General features: G+C 57.7%; 1 protein-coding gene across 3 annotated transcripts; it reads right to left on the reverse strand.

Annotated features, from left to right (window-relative positions):
* Positions 1-1830: 1830 nt before the first annotated feature.
* On the reverse strand, positions 1831-17609 carry CRAT (carnitine O-acetyltransferase). Of its 3 annotated transcripts, XM_032257537.1 has the most exons (16): positions 17288-17583; positions 16088-16186; positions 15675-15815; positions 14727-14990; positions 11868-11986; positions 10737-10790; positions 10035-10200; positions 9517-9691; positions 8706-8884; positions 8054-8154; positions 5363-5482; positions 5106-5228; positions 4870-5005; positions 4096-4158; positions 3012-3149; positions 1831-2615 (listed from the first exon to the last, which is right to left on the reverse strand). In XM_032257537.1, the coding sequence occupies exons 3-16, from the start codon at positions 15702-15704 to the stop codon at positions 2400-2402; spliced, it is 1884 nt and encodes a 627-aa protein (XP_032113428.1). In that variant the 5' UTR covers positions 15705-15815; positions 16088-16186; positions 17288-17583; the 3' UTR covers positions 1831-2399. The 3 variants fall into 3 exon arrangements, with proteins under 3 accessions (XP_032113428.1, XP_032113427.1, XP_032113429.1); XM_032257536.1 differs by lacking the exon at positions 16088-16186 and having other exon boundaries at positions 17288-17581; XM_032257538.1 differs by lacking the exons at positions 15675-15815; positions 16088-16186 and having other exon boundaries at positions 17288-17609.
* Positions 17610-18027: the final 418 nt, after the last annotated feature.

Genomic DNA, 18027 nt, shown 5'->3' on the forward strand with positions numbered 1-18027 from the left:
CTCTCACCATGATTGAGGTTGCTCAGATGCTGAGTGCGCCTTCCCTAAACAGTACTTACTGGCTCCAAGGAATTGTAACAATGCCACCCTAAGGGGATGCCCTCAATTCAGAAGGATAATTCTGGGGGAAAAAATCTGACCTTATATTCAGACCTGTAGGGTTTTTAGGGGTGTTTTGGGAATCCAGGGTGTCTGTCCTGTAGCCTCTTGCCTGCCCACCCTCCCCTCCCTGTCCTGCCCTGGGCTGGCCGCAGGCCCTGGCCACTTATGCAGCACTCATTCTGCCCCGCTGTGGGCCCTGTTTCCTAGGGGTTCTAGTCACCCCCAGAGGGAGCACCCCATGGTGCAGAGGCAGCAGCCCAAGCTCTTCAGCGGAGGAGCAGTGTCAGGTTCTCTTCTGAGCCTGCTTGTTCCCCCTGGAGGCATCCCTTTCCCTGTCTCCACCCACTCCCTCGTTGTCTGGGCTGTACCTCCTGTCCTCTTGGGACATCGGGCAAGTGGCTTCCCTCTCCTGGTGAGTTCCATCTTCACTCCAGGCTTGGCAGGTCCCTGTGTCTGATCAGAGCTCAGGCTGGATCACTCCTCTCCTCTCTCCTCACCCACTGGACCTGAGGCTGGACCAGTTTCTACCTGTAGCCTTCCTCTTTCTCCACTCCCTTCTGCAGGACACCTGGATGGATGTGGCTGGGGACCTGGTGCTAGGGAGGAACTTTTTTTTTTTTTTTTTGAGATGGAGTCTCGCTCTGTCGCCCAGGCTGGAGTTACAGTGGCACAATCCTGGCTCACTGCAACCTCCGCCTCCCGGGTTCAAGCAGTTTTCCTGCCTCAGCTTCCCAAGTAGCTGGGATTACACATGTGCATCACCACACCCAGTTAATTTTTGTTTAGTAGAGATGGGGGTTTCACTTTGTTGGCCAGGAAGGTCTTGATCTCTTGACCTTGTGACCCGTCCACCTTGGACTCCCAAAGTGCTGGGATTACAGGCGTTGAGCCACTGCGCCCGGCCTAGGAAGGGGCTTCTGGGAGACCCAGCCTAGAGGAGACAAGAGTGGCCTCTGAATCCTGCTCTGCCATTTAGTGTCCCCTGTGACCTTAACCTTCCCAAGCCTCAGTTTCTTCATCTGACAAATGGAGCAAACCCCAGGCCCCACTTCAGGTGACTGTCCCAGCTGTCAGGTCACAGAGCCATTCACTCCCAGGCCGGCCAACCTCCCCCCAGCCCCACCCCGGCATCCGCCCTTGGGGTTTCACACAGGCCTTCCTCACAGGCTTGTGTCCCTGTGGGAGACTCCTCTCTCTGAAAACAGCGCGCTTGGTTTTGCCAGGATGCCTTGCCTCAGCCACAGACGGGGTTGTGGGCAGGGACGTGGTTCTGCTCTGGTGGCTTCCCCTGCCACCCCTGAAGGTGTCTGTCCAGCAGCAGCTGGGTCTGGGGTGAGTTGAGCTTGCTGCTCTACTCCTACTCTTGCTGGGCTCAGTGGGTGGAAGCAGGATGACACCCTGGGCCCCTGGGTATCAGCCACACTGCCCAGCCCACCAGACCTGGGCCTGCTGGGCCCCACAGTCCTGAGAGAGTTGCCCCTACCCACAACCGATGGGACTTGGGAAGGCCCAAGACAGAAGGAGGTGGGAAGTTGTTGGTGAAGGACGCAGCCCTGGCTCTGGCACAGTTCTGGGCCCAGTGCCAGATCACAGCTGGCCCTTGGCTCATGGACCAAAACCCTTAGGCCCACTGGCTCCTGGGACACCAGCTCCCAGACCCAGGGAAATCCGAAGAGGGCAAGGCCAGGCACCTCCACCACCCTGCCTGCCTCTCAGCTGAAACACCTCTTCACCAACACAGTTCCCCTTTATTGATAACCTTGAGTGTTAATATCATACAGCAGGGCAGGGACAGGAACCAAGCTGAAGGGAACCAGAGGTGGCTCACTAGCCACGTTATCCACAGAAGCACAGCTCCCATGGAGATGAAACCTCACACCCTGACCCCTTGGCCCCAGACAACCCTGTCTCCAGGTCCTGGGAGCTTGGGAAGCAGGGTACAGATGCTGGCCTGGCCATGAAGATGGCAGGGAGTGGCCACCTCTGGCAAGACAAAGAGCTTGTGCCACTCTCCTGCTCTGGAGGGCTGGTTCCCTTCCCCAGAGAAGGCATTGGTGGATGACACACCAGGGGCCCAGGCCTAATGTACAGCCTCTGTACTCAGCTCCAGGTCAGGCCCTGGCAGGTGCAGGGATGACCCATGGAAGGCACTTGGTTGAGGCCCCCTGGAGGATGCTGTCTGTAACTTAGTGGATCTGGGGGGACCAGGGAAGATGGAACCAAGGAGCAGAGCCCTGGTGGCTGGCCCATCCCAATGTGAGCTTGGCTACGGCACTGGCAGGCCTGAGTCCTGGGGCTCAGAGCTTTGCTCGGGGGTGGCCCTGCAGCAGGGCACGCATGTCCAGGAGCGCCTTCTCCAGGTAATGTGCCAGGCGGGCGGCGTTGGTCTCTGCGCAGCTGTTGTAGGCCGACAGGGAGAAGTTGATGTGGGCCTCCATGGGGTTATAGCAGACACCGTAGCCGTCTGGGACCACGGGCCCAAAGAACATGACACAGTCTGTCTTGGCAGGGACCTGCGGATGGCAGGACCAAAGCTCTCAGCTCCCCTACCTTGATGCCCCCAGTACTTCCCAGGATGCCTGTGCTTCTGCCAAGATGGCAGGCCCCTTGGGGGCAAGGACGGTGGTCTGTCCCCTGCTGTATCCCAGCAACCAGCACAGGCTGGCATAGATCAAGTGTTCCTTTATACCTGGCCACTGAGTCAGAAAAGCTAATTCTCCCGTGAGGAGCAATGACCCCGTCTCGGCCTGCCTGGGCTGTAGAGAGGCCCCTGCCCCCTGCTCCTCCTCTGGAACTCAGCTGCATTGGCATTGGGCCTGGGGGGCCTCTATGGGCCACATCACTCCCAAGGTCCAACTGCCAGGAGGTTCTTTACCTCCCACCCATCGGCACCTGTGGCCATGGCCCACCTGGCTGGTAGAGAGGTGGAAGTGCATGGCGATGGCATAGGAGGTGTCCATGAAGATGTCGGGCATGCTCACCAGGTCCTCGATGGCCTGCAGCTTCAGGCCCAGCAGGTGCCGATCAAAGGCCTCCCCTCGAATGGCCTGTTGTGGTGGGAGAGCCATCAGAAGCAGGGGCTGTGGACCCCCGGGGTACCCCTGCCTTCTTCAGCCTGTGGCAGTGCCACCCTTCCCAGGCACTGGCCACTCAGAACCACGAGACCGAAGTGTCCAGGCCGGAGAGCCTTCCTTTCACAGATGGGGAAACCAAGGCTCAGGGAGGGGTGAGGATTTGCCCAGGGAGGCAGGACAGTGCAGGGTTACAGAGCAGGGCCCTGGAGCCAGGTGGCCTAGACCCATCCTGGCTGCGGGGCCTGGTAGGTTGCTTAGGTTCTGGAACCGTAATGTCGTCATCTGTAAAGAGGGGTGAGTCCTATACTCCCCTCGCAGGGTGGTGGTGAGCTCTAAATGGAAGTCTGCATGTAGCATGGTCAGAGCCTGGACACACAGGTGCTCAGAGACAGAGCCAGGACCCGCACCCAGAAAGCCCCCTCCCTGACTGCAGCCTAAGCTGCTGGAGGGCAGGAAGCTTGCCATCTGTTGGACCACGTATACCCAGGGAAAGTGTGTGACCCAACATCCAAGGGCCAGGCCAACCCTGGAACCTGGGACCAGGGCGATTACTGGGCCCACGCTAGGTTTTTCCAAATTTAAAAAGGGGATATTTGGCTAGGCGCAGTGGCTCATGCCTGTAATCTCAGCATTTTGGAAGGCCGAGGCAGGTGGATCGCAAGGTCAGGAGTTTGAGACCAGATTGGCCAACATAGTGAAACCCTGTCTCTACTACAATACAAAAAAATACCAAAACAACAACAACAACAACAACAACAAAAACAGGGATATTCAGCCTGGCTCCAGGTACTCCCAGGTTCAGGGAGGTGTGGTCCTAGCAAAGGGTTGGCAGCCATTGGCTGCAGGGATGGATAGTCAGAGGGACAGACAGGTGGCTGACACTAAGGGGCAGTGAGTAGGCAGAGGCGGGCTCACTCACCCGGTCGGTGTAGCCTCGGTGGGCCTGCACAGCCTTCCGCAGCAGCTCCACCTTCTGGTGCTCCTAGAGGGGTGAAGGTCAGAGGGAGCTGAAGCACGGTCCCTTCCCTGCTTCTTGCCCACCTCAGTAGCCCACTTCTCACCAGTACTAGATTCTGAACTCTTTAAGAGCAAGTACTAGGGCTGTGCACAGTGGCTCACGCCTGCAATCCCAGCACTTTGGGAGGCTGAGGCGGGCAGACCACTTGAGGTCAGGAGTTTGAGACCAGCCTGGCCAACATGGTGAAACCTCGTTTCTACTAAAGATACAAAAAATTAGCTGGGCATGGTAGCAGCAGCCTGTGGTGGCAGGAGCCAGCTACTTGGGAGGCTGAGGCAGGAGAACTGCTTGAGATTGCAATGAGTCAAGATCACACCACTGCACTCCAGCCTGGGCCACAGAGTGAGACTCTATAAAAAAAAAAAAAAAAAAAAGAAAAAAGAAAAAAAAAGAGCGAGTATTGGAACTGCCAACTCCTTGGTCCTCAGCCAGGGCCTGACATAGGGCAGTTGCTTACTGCCAATGCAAAAATGAGTGAACAAATGAATGATTCCCTTTTCCTCTTTGGCCACCAGGAAGCTCAGAGCTAAATTCATGGCTCCAGCTTCTGTTAGATTCCCCATGCCCACCACGGGGCTGGAATCGTGTAGGTGCTGAATCAGTGTGTGTTGACGGAGTGAGCAGGAGGGAGACAGCTCAGGCACAGCTCACCCGCCCTCGCCCCAGACCTCTCACCGTCACATTGGAGTCATCCATGGCCTTGACAAAGGCCAGTGAGTCCACGGAAGCCGAGCGGATGGTGTCGGTGCGGCCCAGGTGAAACATGCGCAGGGAGGCGCTTTCGTATGTGGCACATGCCTGCCCGTAGATCCTGGTGGGAAACGGGGCTGAGCACACCCCTTGGAGGCAGCCACCCCCTCCCCTGCCCCCAGGTCTCCTCCCTCCTCCATGGGCAGGCTGCAGAGGTGCACCTGTAGTAGGCCAGCTGCAAGGCCATCTGGATGAAGGCGTCTGGGCTCAGCTTCTCCGACTTGGGGAAGTCCTTTCCAAAGTGGTGGAACATCATCATGGTGATGTCCAGGTCCTGGATCATGCTGAGGGTGTGGGAGGAGCAGGTGAGGAGCTGGCCCTGGCAGCCCCTGCCAACCCCACATAGGGTCTTGGTGCCAGCACAGCTGGCACAGGAGCCTCTCAGGAGCAGGGTCCTGGCCTCACCCACCCAACTTACATGCTGAGGTTCTGCTTGGCCTTCTCGATGTCACTCTTGATCTCGGGAGTGATGTTGAACCGCAGCTTCTTGGGCATGGGCAGGGGCACCATGGGAGACCGCACAAGCTCGGGTTTCTTCCTGCACAGTACATGGGGCCTCAGGCTCATGCTGGCGTCTCTAGAGCCTAGGTCCATCCTGAGAGCAGGGTGGGAAGGATGGGTCCCTGAAGCTAGAGGACGCCAGCTCAGGGAGGTGTTTGTTCTGAAAACCACCTTCACTTCAGCTTTCTTTTTTTCGGAGATGGAGTCTGCTGCCCATGCTGGAGTGCAGTGGTCTGATCTCAGCTCACTGCTGTGGTTAACCCCGCATCTGGGCACCAAGGAAGGAGAGCTGAGCAGATTCCCGGCACAACTAGTGCCTGAAGAATATCTCAGTTTATAGTGTTACTACTCAGTTATTTCCTTTTATATAATTCTTTATATAGTCATATATTGGTTTATAGAATGAGTGCCTGAAGTATATCTTACCGCTCAGTTATTGCCATATATATATACACGTATAAAATTATACCGTAGTTCATAGAGGAATGCCTAGAGCAGACACGGTGCAGAGCATGATTTAAGGGAAAAACAACCATATCAGGACAAGAATCCATGGCCCAGGAGGCAGCGTTCAGTATCAGCAAGATACCCGCTGTATGGCAGGCTTGGAACAGGAGCCATTCCTCCCGATAAAGGAGTTGTAGGACCTTGCATCCAGTTCTTGTGGAAGGTTGCCCTCAGACTGGCAATCCCGAGAGCATCCAAGGGCTTAAAACCCCTCTGGTATAATCGTGCCTTGGTGACTGAATTTATCAGCTCTTGTTACTGTGCTGGCTCCAAAGCATCCTCCTACAGAACTCACTGGAAGCTGCCAGCAGGTGGCGGTAGACCCCATCAGCTCTGTCACTGCTGTGTGACTCAAAAGCATTCTTCTATAAATATTCTTAGAAGTAGCGTGCCCATAGATAAGAGATATTGCACACTGCACCCTCTTCACTGAGCACGGCCCACCTCCATGCCTCGGTGACCTAATGGGGGTGGACCCCACACTGTGCATGGCCCACCTCCTTGCCTCAGTGACCTGATGAGGGTGGACCCCTTGCTGTGCACTACCCACCTCCTAGCCTAGGTGACCTAACGGGGGGAGACCCCTTGTTTATTGCTCACAGCCCTATCACTATCCATTTTTTTTTTTTTTTTGAGACGGAGTTTCACTCTTGTTACCCAGGCTGGAGTGCAATGGCGCAATCTCGGCTCACCGCAACCTCCGCCTTCTGGGTTCAGGCAATTCTCCTGCCTCAGCCTCCTGAGTAGCTGGGATTACAGGCATGCGCCACCATGCCCAGCTAATGTTTTGTATTTTTAGTAGAGACGGGGTTTCACCATGTTGACCAGGATGGTCATGATCTCTTGACCTCGTGATCCACCCGCCTCGGCCTCCCAAAGTGCTGGGATTACAGGCTTGAGCCACCGCGCCCGGCTTCACTATCCTTAAAGATGACTTCACTCACTACCCTGCCCCCTAACCTACACCTAATAAATACAGACTCTTCTGGACATTCAGGGCCTCGCCTCTCTCCGTTTATAGGTGGTGTGTCCCCCCTGAGCCCAGCTGTGCTTTCTTTGTACTTCTGTGTCCTCTTTATTTCTCGGATCCTGTGCTTCAGCACAGTGACAGGAGACACCCCACGACCCTGTAGGGCTGTGGCCTTACACATTGCAACCTTTGCCTCCCCAGTTCAAGTGATTCTCCTGCCTCATCCTCCCAAGTAGCTGGGATTATAGGTGCCCGCCACCACGCTCGACTAATTTTTTTTTTTTTTTTTTTGAGACAGAGTCTTGCTGTATTACCCAGGCTGGAGTGCAGTGGCGCGATCTCGGCTTACTGCAACCTCCACCTCCCAGATTCAAGTGATTCTCATGCCTTAAGCTTCCTGAGTAGCTGGGATTACAGGCAAGGCACCTACCACCATGCCTGGCTAATTTTTTTTTTGAGATGGAGTCCCATTCTGTTGCCCAGGCTAGAGTGCAATGGCCTGATCTTGGCTCACTGCAGCCTCCACCTCCTGGGTTCAAGAGAGTCTCCCACCTCAGCCTCCCGAAGAGCTGGAATTACAGGCACCCGGCATCATGCCCGGCTAATTTTTATATTTTTGTACAGATTGGGTTTCACTATGTTGACCAGGCTGGTGATCTGTCCGCCTCGGCCTCCCAAAGTGCTGGAGTTACAGGCATGTGCCAGTGCGCCTGGCCTAAATTTTTTTTTTTTAAACGGAGTCATGCTCTGTTGCCCAGGCTGAAGTCCAGTGGCGCAGCAGTCTCTGCTCAATGCAACCTCCGCCTCCTGGGTTCAAGTGATTCTCCTACCTCAAGCCTCCCCCGTAGCTGGGATTATAGGCGTGCACCACCACACCCAGGTACTTTTTCTTTTTTTTGTATTTTCAGTACAGATGGAGTTTCACGATATTGGCCAGGTTGATCCTCCTGCCTCGGCCTCTCAAAGTGTCAGGATTACAGGCATGAGCCAGCATGGTCAACTGGCTTCCTTGGAATAAACAAATTCCCAGGCGCAAAGGAGAGTGATGTTCCCGTATAAGCTGGTCTATCACCTGTGTGTCATCTGTCACTAGGAGCTGGGGAACTAGGCGAGAGATGTGACTGCACTTACGTGAACTCAATGACATGGTCCACGAGGGTGACAATAGGGGGCCCCTCTGCTGCGGCGTGCTCGTAAACCAGCCCACAGGAGCCATCTTCTGCCACGATGAACTGCAGAAGGGAGGGGAGACCCCAGTCAGCCCCAGGGCCCTGGGGAATAGGTTCCGATCCAACCACTCTTCAGTGGAGTCTCGTGGCAAGGGCCTCTCTGAAGCCATCTCAAGGCGCTATGCTGACTTGTTACTGTTATTAGCAATAGCTGACACTCATGGGGTGCCCTGGTGTGCTAAGTGCATTCCACGCTCAGCGTGCCTGACTGACTCCTTCACACTACTCTACTGGCGAGGCCTACCACCACCCCGTTTTACAGGTGTGGAGAGAGATTGCCCTGCCAGGACTGTACTTCCTGACCCCGGATCCCAGTTTCTCTGTGAGGCGCTGAGGGGGTATGCTGGGGGTGACAGCAGTTTCCAGGCCAGCAGCAGGACTGGTGATGACAGGCTGGCTGCCTGGTAATTACGGCAGCATCCAGCCTGCTGGCTTCCTGCCTGCTTTACAAGCTGGGAGGTGGAGACACAGGGCCAGGGAGCGGCAGGACGTTCCAAGGCCCAGGAGGCCCTGTTCAGGTGTGCATGAGTGGGTGAAGCCCCGAGGGGCCTGACCTGTAGCGTCTTGTCGAACCAGCGGTTTCCGCTGTTAAGCTTGCTGCCGCCCCCGTGCAGCATCTGGCCTGCCACGTGGCTGCGGTACATGTCCTCCGAGACCCTGGGCACAGGCTTATCCAGGCACACGGTAAAGATGCTCTTCTGGATGGAGCGCACGGAATCCCTGTTCACCTTGTCTGCAGGTGGCATAGGGGGGTGGGCGCAAAATGGGGTGAGTCTCAGGATGTGGAAGAGATGGACCAGCCCCTCCGCAGTGTCCTGCCCTGGGCTCTTCTGACCCATTTGTACCCCCCAGGATGAGCAGATCCCCACCTTGGGGCCTTCCAAGACATTGACTGGGTGCAGGGTATGGGTTCAGAGCTTCGAACTCAGCAGGGCCCTGCAGCCCACAGCACTCCTCGAGGGCCCAACACCTGGCTCACTTTAGATTCAGGAAACGGAAGCCCAGGGTTGCACGGGAGCTGGTGTGGCAGCCAGGAATCCCACACAGGTGGTCTGACTCTGGGGCCAGTGCCCAGAGCAAGGCATGCCCTGGAGGGCTGCAGGTGCTTGGGGGCACAGGGTATGGGGAGGCAGATGGGCTCCTCAGCCAGAGGACATGGACTCTAATCCTAACTTGCTATTTAGCAGAGAAACTACCCTAACCAAACGGAGCTGAGGTGTCCTCATCTATGACATGAGGGTCCACATCGCCTGCTGCACATTGAGAGGATGCAGAGAGAAGCATGGCTGTCCAGGGCTGGGCAGGGCCTGGTGTGCTGGGGAAGAGGCCTGGGTGTGCGACCCCAGCAAGGCCCCCAGGAGGCACCTTTGATGAGGGTGTTGTACGCCTTGGCCCAGGAGTTGCGGTGGTTGGAGGTGAGGATGCCCACAGGCTCCTTGTTTGTCTGCAGGGATGAGTTCCAGATCTTCTCCAGCTGTGTGAAGATCTGATCTGCTGTGAGGGGTGTCCCGTCGCTGTGGTACACATCCAGCTCAAAAAACTGTCGGGGCACAGGCAGGTGGAGAGGAGGGGGCTGAGTGGGGACCTCAGGCTGAGAGCAGCCACTTCCCCACACCTGCCTCCTCCTGGCCCTAGCCTTGGAGGGGATAGAGTCAGGCCAAGGGTGAGAGTGGGAAGAGGTCCTTGGATTGCCCTTCTGGGCTGGGCAGACCCACGGCCCCTCCTGGCCTCCCTGGGCCCCCAGTGGAGAAGCCAGGGGACACCAGTTCCTGGTGCACGTGAGCATGTGTGCTGGGGGTCCCCGGTAGGGAAGCTGACTTCGGCTGTCCTGCTGTACTCCTGTAGCAGGGCAGGGCTTGCAGCTGTGGGCAGGGGCCACCTACCTGGTAGTTGTGCACCACGGTGATGTGTGTGGGAGGCTTCTTGGTCTTGCTGAAGTTGCTGACTGTGTCCTGCTTGGGGCCTGGCACTCGGCAGGAGGACAGGATCTGATAGTACTGGTTCATGCACAGTGGCTTCCCCCCCAGGTACTCCACGGGCAGGGTCTCGCTGCAGGGGCAGAGGGGCAGTGAGGGTGGGCGCCACTGGGCAAGTGGATGGGGAGGAGGGCAGGGTAGACAGGGACCTGCTAGGTACTGCTGGGGGCTCACACAGCAGCTCTGCTCCCCCTCCCAGCATGAGCAGGGCGCCTCAGGGCTGGGCTTCGGGCAGGAGGCTCGCTTTCTGCTCTGGACGGGCCCTGCTCAGAAGTCACCTAAAAACTCCCTTCGTTCCCTTTCTGGGCTTCAGTTTGTCACAGGGGAGATGAGGCAGCAAATAAAACTCTGGGGTCCTCTCTGGTGGGGATGGGACAGGGTCATCCACCAAGAGGAGATCTCAGTAGCTAGAGGAGACGACAATCCGCAGTGCTGCTGCATCTCCCCACCCCCACCTGATGTTGGGCCAACAGGAAATGAAAGTGACTGAGGTTTGGGCCTACCCAGCGCCCAGGCTGGCATGCTGGGCCAGGGCTGGGGTCAGAGGTGGCTGTGGTAATTAGGCAGTCCTGGGCAGGTGTGAGGCTAGGGAGGGGCGGGGCTGCTCACTTGTCAATCATGGCCTTGAAATCCAACACACCCTCAATGAATTTGGCAGCAAATCTGAAAAGATTGGTTAGAGATTAGAAGCGGTGTGGATACCCTGAGGGAGGTCCTGGGCCAGGGACACCTGCCTGGGGAGGGAGAGGCCTGGTCTTCCATCCTCCCTCACGGCTTCCAGAAAGCCTGGGAGCGCAAGGGAGGGGCCTGGGAGTCCCAGCTTGCCAGTCTGTGCTGGCTCCTTCATAATCTCTAGAGGAGCACAATCAGGAGGGCTCGGGGAGGTACTGGTGGCCAAGGGCCTGGTGGGACTTGGGTGCTAGTCTCCAGCAACTGGACTGTGGCTGGGTTAGGGTTGGTGGGCTGGGTCTGCCCACAAAGGGCCTGAGCTCCTGGAGTCTGGAGGGAGTGTCATCTGCTCCCAAGTGTCGGTTCTGGAGGAACCCAGGCCGCTGGGGTGGTGTGAACAGAGAGCAGCGGCTCCGGTGTTCCCTCCACAAGGTTTCTTACCCCCTGCTGGGCCTCTGTGTTCCCCAGGCCGCCTTCCTCCCGGGGCTGTCTGGCCCATGGCAACCACCCTCAATGCTTGGGGTTCCCCTGCATCCTACCATGGGGACCACTGGCTGGAGTTCCTGGGCCTGAACCCTGGTCCTTCCCAGGGTACCCCGGTCCCTTTAAGAGAAGCAGGTGGCAGCAGCCACTGGCTGGTCCTTGGGCAGGAGATCCCTGTCACTGGTATTTTTATCTCTGGTAGTACTGGAATAGTGGCTGGGGCAGGTGACCTGGCCGAATGTGGAAAAGAGGACTGTGTACAGAGGTCACCCCCGTGGCTAGCTGAGGAGAGTGGGAAGGAGGGGTTAAGTGCTAAAACGAGGACGGGGGAGAAGCCTCAGGCAGAGTGGGACAGGGCCTCCATGAAGATTTGCGGTTTCAAATCTTCAGAGCTGGATAGATCCTGCAGCTCCCTTCCCTGCTCTGAAACTCAGTTTCCACATTTATAAAATGGGGAAGATGCTCCCTACATCATAAGGCTGTTTGTGGGGCAGAAAGATAAACAGGGTTGGGGCCCCTGCAAGCCCCTGGGGGAAGTAGACTCGAGGGCCCCAGCCACCTCCCGGCCCCCCAGCCCCAGCCACTCACCGGAGCTGACCCTGCAGGTCCACAAAGTCCTGCTTGGGCAGCATCACGCCTGGGCTGGAGTAGATGACCACAGGCTGGCGGTACTGGAGGTAGGCAGTCTTGAGCCACCACTCAGACAGCTGGGAGAAGAGCCAGAGCCCGTCAGGAGGGGTGTGTGGACCCTGGTGCCCCCTCCTCCCCAGGGCCAGGGGACCTGGCTGGCCTTCATTCCCTCTGCCTCTCTGTGGAGATTCTCAAAGTAAACGCTTAGAGTCAAAACCCACCCTCCCTGCCCTACACTTTAAACCCACCAGCCCCTTCCCTTTAGCCCAAGTGATCAGTATTAGCCAGATCAATCAGACGCCGCTGCTAAGAAAGGACATGAAAGAAAGATTGGGAAGAAACCTGGGGTGTGGGGAGGGGCAGCAAGTTGAAGGAATTCTCATCTTACACATTCTCTGTCAATGACTGTCATGTGTTAAATTACAATGTTACAATGTATGCTTGCATAGACAGAAAGGGAAAAAGGAAAAGGTCTACAAAAGCAAAGTCAAATGAGTGAGGTTTTTTTGACAGGTTTTAACTTTGTCGCCCAGGCTAAAGTGCGGTGGTGCTATCTCAGCTCATTGCAACCTCTGCCTCCTGGGTTCAAGCGATTTTCCTGCCTCAGCCTCCTGAGCAGCTGGGACTACAGGTGTGCACCAACACACCCGGCTAATTTTTGTATTTTTTGGTAGAGACAGGGTTTCACCAGGGTTTCGAGACCATGCTGGACGGACTGGCCTTGAACTCCTGACTTGAAGTGATCTGGCTGCCTCAGCTTCCCAAAGTGCTGGGATTACAGGTGTGAGCCAATTATCCCCGGCCCAATAAATGAGTTTTTGACCATCCCCAGTGGAGGATTGTCCAAGGAGGCAAGAGACCAGGTATCAGGGCAGCCTGAGGTACTGGTCTTGCTCTGTGGCATTGGCTAGTGGATACCCACTTTGATCTCAAGGTCAGGGCAATCTTGAGGGGACACTTCCTGCAATGATGAATCCTTACGCTAGTGACAAGATGTGGGTGACACATCTCACTCTCTGCCCCGACGGTCCATCCTCTGTCTGAGGGGTGGGGGTCTCTGGGCACCAGCCAGGGATGTGGGATTAAAGGCTCCATGTCTGGGGCTGTGCACAGTCCCAGGTGACTGTCACCCTGTGTCCTGTGTGGTGACTGCAACACCCACCCTCAGTACAACACACAGCCAGTACAACTTTCTCTGGCTCTCCACCCCCAGAGACCTGGGCCCACCCTGGGCCCCCTCCCCTCATGGCGAACAGCAGCAGGATGCACCTCTTCACCATATGCACTCCCCTGCAGCGCTGGGCCACTAGCCCTTGGCAAGGGGTGAGGAGGAACGACTTGTCTTAGGTTGTATGACAGGTGACTGGCAGCCCCTAAGGGCTGGGCCCCTGAGTCAGCCAGACCTTCCTGTGTGGCAGAGGGCTTCCTTGAGAGCTGCTGTGTGGCTCTGGGCTTTTTGGCCACCTCTCTGGGCTTCTCATCTGTAGATCAGGGAATGGCAGACAGGAGCTCCCTTCCCTTGGAGAAACAGCCAGGGGCCTGTACTCCACTAGGGATCCTAGAGCCTCTGGCTGGAGCTTGGGAGACCCTACAGGTATGGGGACTCCCCCAGTGAGAATCTGCCAGGTGGTGGCAGAAACCCTTCAGTGGCCCTGTGAATGGGGGAGTGGTGCCCCCACCCCTTTAGCCAGGAACTTCTGTTTGAAGGAGTCCCAGGCTAAACGAAGCTGGAAAATCACTGGCCCCCAGACTCTCTAAGGACCTTTCAGGGGAAGTATCCTGATTCTGGAGTCCAAGGTCCTGACCTGCCAAGTCTCAGCTAATGCCGACAACTCCCACCTCCCGTGTGCAGCCCCCCAGCTTCTGCCAAGCCCCAGGGCTACAGCCCTACCTCCCCACCCATGGCACCTCCTACACCACAGCGCTTCCCAGGGCCGGCCTGCTCTGGGTCTCCCATAGCCAACTTCTCCCTCGGACAACCCCAACTTGGCAAATTCCACCCTCACCCCCACCTCACTGGCAAAAGGGCTACTGGCACTGCCTCCAAAGCAGTCCTGGACTTAACCACTCTCCCATCCGGTGCCAGGCTAAGGCTGCCACAGCTCCCTCGGGGTGATGATACCATCTTCCCCTCACCTCTGGCCCCCACTCTGCCTCCCTCCCAGCGGCCGGGCCACCTTTATAATCTGTGTGTTGAAGTATGAGATGCAAATAGAAAAGCACACAAAGCATTGGTGTGGACACATTTTCCAAAGTGGGCACACCTGTGCCACAGATCAGATACAGAACCAGGTCACTGAGCAGCACACATCCCCTGCTTGAGGCTGTCCCACCGAGCACAAGGGCATCTTCCTTCTACCTGGCTGTACCTGCCCTTGCACCCCACTCCTGCCTCTGTCCCAGAACATGCCAGGTGGTGGTCTCTGCCCGTGCTGTCCCCTCTGTCTGTTTCAGACCCTTGGGCCCAACATCCCTTCCTCCTTGCGTTTCCTGACATGCAGCATAGCACGGCTGCCACCCCAGCCCTCCTCCTCCTCATCCGCCTTTCACTTCTGCAGAACTTCACTGCATGAAACCACCTCGTCCACAACCTGTATCCTGTTCAGCCCCTTTCTCTCCTCCCTACTTGAATGTCAGCTCCAAGGGGCTGGTGACTGTACCCTTCTTGCTCACCCAGTGCCCTGTCAAGTACCAGGCACAGAGTATGTGCTCACAAATCTGTGGACAGCAAACGAACGGCCATGCCAGAGCAGTGGGCACCGGAGAACTGAAGGCGTGCAGCCAGCAGCACGTCACGGTGAGGGCGCCCTCACTCACCCAGTTCTCTGTCTTCCTGGCCCGGCGCTCCAGCCCCTTCTGCAGGCGCTCTCCTACACCTCCTGAGGCCTGGAACTCGTCCACCAGCTGCTTGGTGTGGGCCCACTCCTCCTCACTCACGATGGGTTGCAGCGCCTTCAGATAGTGGTCCAGGGACTGCTGGAGAGGGGGCACAGGCAGCCGTGGCAGCGCATCCTGATGTGCCTTGAAGCGGCCGGAAGCCTTCATCAAGGAGGAGGGCTTCAGGAAGCCCAGAGGCCTCACCTGCAGGCAGCAGAACATCCTGCTCATTCCCTCTCTGGCTCTAGACACCTGGCAGTCCCGAAGCTGCAGTCCTAGGCACTTATGTGCCCATCTCTGGGGGCAGAGACAGCCTCTTGGGTGGGGCTGGCCCTGGCCTCCCAGCCCTAGAGCTGTAGGTGTCTCCGCCTCTGTGGGGCCCCGAGATGCAGGTAGGGATGGGGTAGGGTGTGGTGTGGTCATGGTTCTTGGCAAGGCTCAGGGGAACCAAGTCAGGATGAACGGCACCTTTGGGGTGGCAGAGATAAGGGAGACTGCCCACCTGATGGGTTGCATAGGCTCCTCCTCTCTCACCCTGGAAGAGGGGCCAGCCAGCAGAGTGGTGACTGTCCCTCTTGAATGTCCCCACCTCCTTTTCTCCCACCCTTTCCAGGTTGAGAAATAGAAGGGAAGAAGAATCACAGAGAGCCAGACAATGGCAGCACCTCTGGGGGAGGGGCCTTGGGCTTCCTCCTGCCTCTGAGATGGGGCAAGGGTGGGGTGAGGGCAGTGCTGTGGTGAGAAAGCCCAGGGGCCTGGATGGAGGGTGAGAGGCGACAGAGAGAGAGAAAGTCCAGGAGAGCCTGGAGTAGGCGGAAAGAGACACAGGAGGGCCCGAGGCTGCTCTCGAAGTGGGCAGGCGGCAGCGGCAGGAGCTCTGTTCCATACCTTCTCTCTCTGCTGCCCGTCCTCCTCCATGGCAGGACTGAGGTTCTGGGCCCTGTCTGTCTGCCTTGGCTGGATCTCTAAGCCTAACTGTGCTACCAAGTGGGCGAGCAGAACTTAGCAAGAGGCAGCCACTTGCCCGGGCTGGAAAGAGAAAAGAACCAAGATTCAGGGGGAGGCAGGTGGCAATGGCGATGGCTGTGGTGGCATCGGATGTTGTGGCAGTGGCGGGGAAGCTCCTGGACTTCAGAAGCTGCTTCACCCTCCTGAGCTCCCAGAAGTAGAGGAATGGGGAGCAGGTGAGGGGCTGGCGGGGGGCACTCCAGTGGAAGGGAACCTGGAAAGCTCTTTCCTTTCTTCTCTGCTTGGGCTCAGCGCCAGGGAGGCAGGCCAAGAGGTAATTAAAAAAAATCCACCTGTCAGAATTTGCGAAGATCTTTTTGATGAGAGAAAACCTGGCTGGAGGGCAGAGACTGCCTGGCTGCTGAGGTTACACCACAGCCCTGGGGTCAGTCCTGAAATTAGGGTTGGTGCAGGGGAGCAGACACCAGGAAAGGGCCGTCAGTGGATGGGACAGCCAGGAGCCCTTCCTATTTCTGGTTTCTCTCCAGGACTCCTGGAACCCATCTGAGCTATCCCTCTACCAACACTTGTGTTTTCCTGAGCCGTGGCTCATTCAGTGAGGGTTCAAGAGTAGAGGACTTTTGGTGTGAAAAATAAACGAAAGGACACTGGCTTTGGGATCAGGCTCGATTTGAATGAGCAGATCTAGGGGACTCCAGCTAAGTTCCTCCTTAGTTTCCCTGGCAGGAAAGTGACCAGGCCAGTCAGTTGGTCCCAGAAGATGACCGAGAGGCTGTCTATGGGATGCGATGCAGCTTTCGAGACAGTGACAAGGGTGCGGTGAAGGCTCAGGGCGTTGTAACACCTAGAAGAGCCTCTAAGCCTGAGTCGGGATGCACCCTCTGCCCTCTGGCCCCGGAGTGTATATTTGAGACGGAGTGAGGCATATGCTTGGAGCAGAGACGGAAGAAACTCAAATGAGGATAGCATCTGCGATGCCCTCCGGGAAGGACTGAGGGGTAGATATAGCCAGGCTGGGGAAGGAGGCTGGAAGAGAGGGAGGCCATGGTGCTGCCACCTGCCTACCTCCTGCCAGTTCTGAGGCTTTTCTGAGCAGCCTGGCTTGATGCCTCCGCGTATTTTTCTGGCCACACAGTTCCCCAGGGACCATCTGATAAACAAAGGAGCCTGACCAACTCCTTTGGCCTGAGCATGCGACCAGTGTGTGAGTCAAAGATAACTGGGAGAGTGAGCCAGGACCTGGACGCTCCGGGCGTCTCTCCCCGACCGGCCTGTCTCTGGGTCTAAGGGTGGGGTGCTGACTGAAGCCGGGTTCCCCCCGTCTTTCCCGGGTCATTGGAATTGAGCGCTCCAGGACGTGGGTTCAATTCTGCTTCTGACCTTGCGCCCCAGTCTCCTGCTCTGCCAAACCTGGGACGCCTACCTGATCCCATCCCACCTCACCAGCTGGAGGTCTCCCCTCCCGGGCGGGCGCAACCACACCGCCAGCCCACGCCGTCAGGGCCCTCAGGCCCAGGCTCTGCCTCACTCACCACGGTCCTGGCGGCGAAGGCTAACATCTTCGCTGCCCGCCCGCAGACACGCAGTCCGCTCCGCCCCCCCACACCGGGCAAAGTCCGCGCCGCCGCCGCCGCCGCGTTTGGGGTCAGAGGGTCCTTGCTAGAGCCTTCGGGCCAAGGTCGCCGAGTTACCTACACCAGCCGGTAGAGGCGGCCCTGCGCCCACCCTCGGGCCGGGCGGGCTGAGGGCAGGCGCCCGGGGAGGAGGACTCGCGGGGCACGCCCTGGGCCAGTAGCGGGCCCCAGGCCGGTAGCGGAGCCCAGAGGGCTGGCTCGGGGCGGGGGCGGGGCCTCGGTGGGGCGGGGCCTCGGTGGGCGGGGCCTCTCCCGGTAGCGGGCCCCAGGAGGCTGGCTGCGAGCCGGGGGCGGGGCCATGACGAGGTGGGGGGGGGAAGAGGGGCGGGGCCGAGGGCGGGTCAGCGGGTCAGCGGTTGGGAGTCCCCGCGAGGCGTGGAGACCCCGGGAGGTGCAAGGCGGAGGTCACCGTCCAGCTGTCTCTACCCTGTCCCATATGTCTTCTAGTTGGTGTGCACTCTCCAACTCCGTCTAGTGTCCTTGATCGTAACTGTTAGAGTGGTAGGAAAACAACCATGTTGATCGGGGAATGTCCTCTAATATTCCTCGGGTTAGGGTCAGTACCACCCACAAAGGTGACAGGTGGAGACTGCCCCGCAAAAACATGGCTGCGCACAACCCAAACTTGACGCCCCGCA

This window comes from Sapajus apella, unplaced genomic scaffold (assembly GCF_009761245.1).
Source record: "Sapajus apella isolate SASKATOON/1434 unplaced genomic scaffold, GSC_monkey_1.0 scaffold97, whole genome shotgun sequence".
Lineage (NCBI taxonomy): Eukaryota > Metazoa > Chordata > Mammalia > Primates > Cebidae > Sapajus > Sapajus apella.

Coding starts and splice junctions, on each gene's coding strand:
- CRAT (XM_032257537.1), bottom strand. CDS start 15,704: ATGGAGGAGGACGGGCAGCAGAGAGAGAAG. Junction 9,692..10,034: donor CCGTGGTGCACAACTACCAG/GTAGGTGGCCCC, acceptor GTGCCCCGACAG/TTTTTTGAGCTGGATGTGTA. Junction 5,006..5,105: donor TTGCAGCTGGCCTACTACAG/GTGCACCTCTGC, acceptor GTTTCCCACCAG/GATCTACGGGCAGGCATGTG.